Source organism: Amborella trichopoda, chromosome 2, assembly GCF_054954075.1.
Source record: "Amborella trichopoda isolate Santa Cruz 75 chromosome 2, AtrichopodaSantaCruz75HAP2 v2.0, whole genome shotgun sequence".
Lineage (NCBI taxonomy): Eukaryota > Viridiplantae > Streptophyta > Magnoliopsida > Amborellales > Amborellaceae > Amborella > Amborella trichopoda.
Window position 1 is genome coordinate 47,979,814 of NC_142337.1, and position 3,070 is coordinate 47,982,883.

Genomic DNA, 3,070 nt, shown 5'->3' on the forward strand with positions numbered 1-3,070 from the left:
AGCAGCGGGGAGGTTTAAAAAAGGTGCGTGGAAATAGATGGTAGAAGCAATGATAATTAAATATGGGTCAGTAAATACAAAAAGTAGGTTTAAGGAGCAAGCATAAGTTCTTCATAAACATGTACAACGACTTAAAAAAACTTATGGTTGTATCCGGGTTCAAATGGGATGAAAATAGGAGGATAATAACTGCCGAGAGTGTTGATTGGAATGACTTAACGGTATGTAATCACTAATTTGCATAAGCTTTTAAAATGTTGAATATGTTTAAATACGAATATCGCTAAAAATAATTTATGGTCTTTCATATGCAAGCGAATGATTGGGCCAATAGATATCATAACAATACTTTGCCTGAATATTCGCTGCTAAGTAAGATCTATGGGGGCAGCATGGCAGATGGGACTTGCAAATCGACTGGCAACAACATTAGAATTGAGTCAGAAAGGCCCAACACTGTATTATCTAATGACTCCCCCTTAGAAGTCCAGGTCCAATCTAGCTCATCCTCATCTGATGACCTAGTATCATCTGGCTAAAAAAGAGGACGGTCACAAACTCCGATAGGAACACATCATCGATCAAAGCAACCCACTTTCAATGACTCCATGACTGAAGCCATGACGAAGATGACCAATAGCATTGAGATGCTCGTACGTGACACTCTAGGCAATATCAATACTCTTGTGGTAGATGGTCCCAAGGCTAGGAGAGAGGCCTTAAATATTGTTGAAGGCATGTGGAGAGCAGGTGAAGTTGGTGATACTCTTCTTATAACGGCAGCAAGGATCTTTCAAGATTCTACAAAGGTGGAGATGTTAATAAACTTGGAGGATCGAAGGATGCAAAGGGCTTACTTGGAGGAAGAGATGAAACACCTCTAAATACTTGATTGACTATGTTTACTTTATGATTTCCATATTATAAATATGTATGTGAATGACTTCTTTCATTTGTATGTAGATAGTTTCTTTCATTTTAATGTCAAAGATTGCTTCTTGGTTTTCATTATGGATGTGGATGGCTTCTTTCATATTATAGTTTGATAAAGATTACTTTATGGTTTGCATTTTATAAATATGTATTGGATGAGTTCTTTCATTTGTATGTGGATGGTTTCTTTCAATTTAATGTTAAAGGTTGCTTCATGTTTTTCTTTATGGAAGTGGATGGCTTCTTCCATTAATGGTGTGATTAAAGATTGCTTTAATGGTTTGCATCTTATAGATATGTACGTGGATGGCTTCTTTCGTTTTAATTTCAAAGATTGATTTCATTTAATGGTTTGATTAAAGATTGCTTTAATGGTTTGCATCTTATAAATATGTATGTGGATGGCTTCTTTCATTTTAATGTCAAATATTGCTTTCATTTAATGGTTTGATTAAAAATTGCTTTATGGTTTGCATCTTATAAATATGTATGTAGATGACTTCTTTCGTTTTAATGTCAAAGACTGCTTTTATGAATGTGGGTGGCTTCGTTCACATAATGGTTTGATTAAAGATTGTTTTATGGTTGTGGATACCTTCTTCCATTTCTAGTTATGGATCCCCAACGGTGTCGGTTGATGGTAATATTATGTGCTTCATATACAATGTGCTTTGCATAGTGGTACATCACTACGCAAAAGAGGAGTGTTCATACTTCAAATTTTTTTAGGCCCACTTATGTCCAATACTTGCTGTTGGGGCACCATTGTAAGTACTTCGACCAATTACGAATGGAAAGATGTGCTTTTATCAGTCTATGCAATTTGTTAAAGGAGATGACAAACATTACAGATACAAGATATTTGGCAGTTGATGAGCAAGTAGCCATATTTTTAAGCACCGTCACACAAGATCAGCAGAATAGGGTGGTCCAGGAATGGTTCCAACATTCAGGGCAAACCATAAGTTATTACTTCCATAGAGTTTTACAAGCTATCGTACAATTGGAACCCTTATTCCTGCAACCATCAAGCAATGAAACACAGGCCCACATTCTGGTAAAACACTATGATTTTACCTATATTTCAAGGTATGTGAGTATCAAGTAATCCACATTGTTGTAATATATAATAGTATGATTTTTCCTCTTAATAGAATTGTGTCGAAGCTATTGACAGGACTCATGTCCCTGCTCGAGTTCGTAGTCGATTGCATAATTGTTTCCAAAACATAAAAGGTTTTCTAAACCAAAATATTATAGTTGTGGTTGGTTTCGATATGCGCTTCCATTATGTACTTGCAGGTTGGGAAGGATCCGCATCAGATTCTAAAGACCTATATGACGCAATTAGTAATGAAGGCAGTAGGCTTGCAGTGCCTGAGGGCAACTCTGTTCTAGCCTATGTTTCGTTGCTTCGGTTTGTACAATATTTCTAATATAATATTTGGCCTTACAATATACTCATTACACAAACATGGCACAGATGGTGGGTATTCTACTATGTGTGGTTTCATAAGACCATATCGAAGAGTCCGTTACCATCTAAACGAATTTACTTCAAGCCCACGAGCTCCTCAGAATCATGAGTTATTCAACAAGCGGCATTCCACGCTTAGAAATGTGGTGGAGAGGACGTTTGGACTTTGGAAGGCCAGATTTCTTGTACTCAAGAATCAAATACAGTATCCTTTACGAACACATGTTGATGTAGTTATTGCATGTGCAGTATTGCATAACTACATCGTGATGACACGGGAAGTCGATAGTAGAAGAGAGCTGTGTTTTCGAATGAGGGTTGAGAGTCGACTCATAATTGACGGAGATGATGGTTTTTCGCAATTGATTCAAGTGTACATTGATCATGACGTTGGCATCAGTCTGCGAGATGCCATGGCGACACAGTTGTGGGAGGCCGACCTAAATCGCTAGCACTTGAAATTAACTTTGATCTACATTTTATATGGACCTTATTTTCTAGCCACAAATATTGAGTCCTCGTCCAATGTTGTCTTCATTCTATTGCATTTTGAATTATGTATGTTTAAACTATTACAGGTTATTGTTAAATGGGTTGGTTTTGTACATGGTTTTCTTTATGGATGCATGTATTGTGAATATTGCTTGACATGCATCACAA

The 3,070-nt window shown here is 36.8% G+C and overlaps 1 protein-coding gene across 1 annotated transcript; it reads left to right on the forward strand.

Annotated features, from left to right (window-relative positions):
• The first annotated feature begins 620 nt into the window (after window positions 1-620).
• Window positions 621-2,862, forward strand: LOC148783252 (uncharacterized). The gene is made up of 3 exons (XM_088859848.1): window positions 621-750; window positions 2,236-2,350; window positions 2,451-2,862. Exons 1-3 carry the CDS (start codon window positions 621-623, stop codon window positions 2,860-2,862), a joined length of 657 nt encoding a protein of 218 aa, XP_088715974.1.
• The last annotated feature ends 208 nt before the right edge of the window (window positions 2,863-3,070 follow it).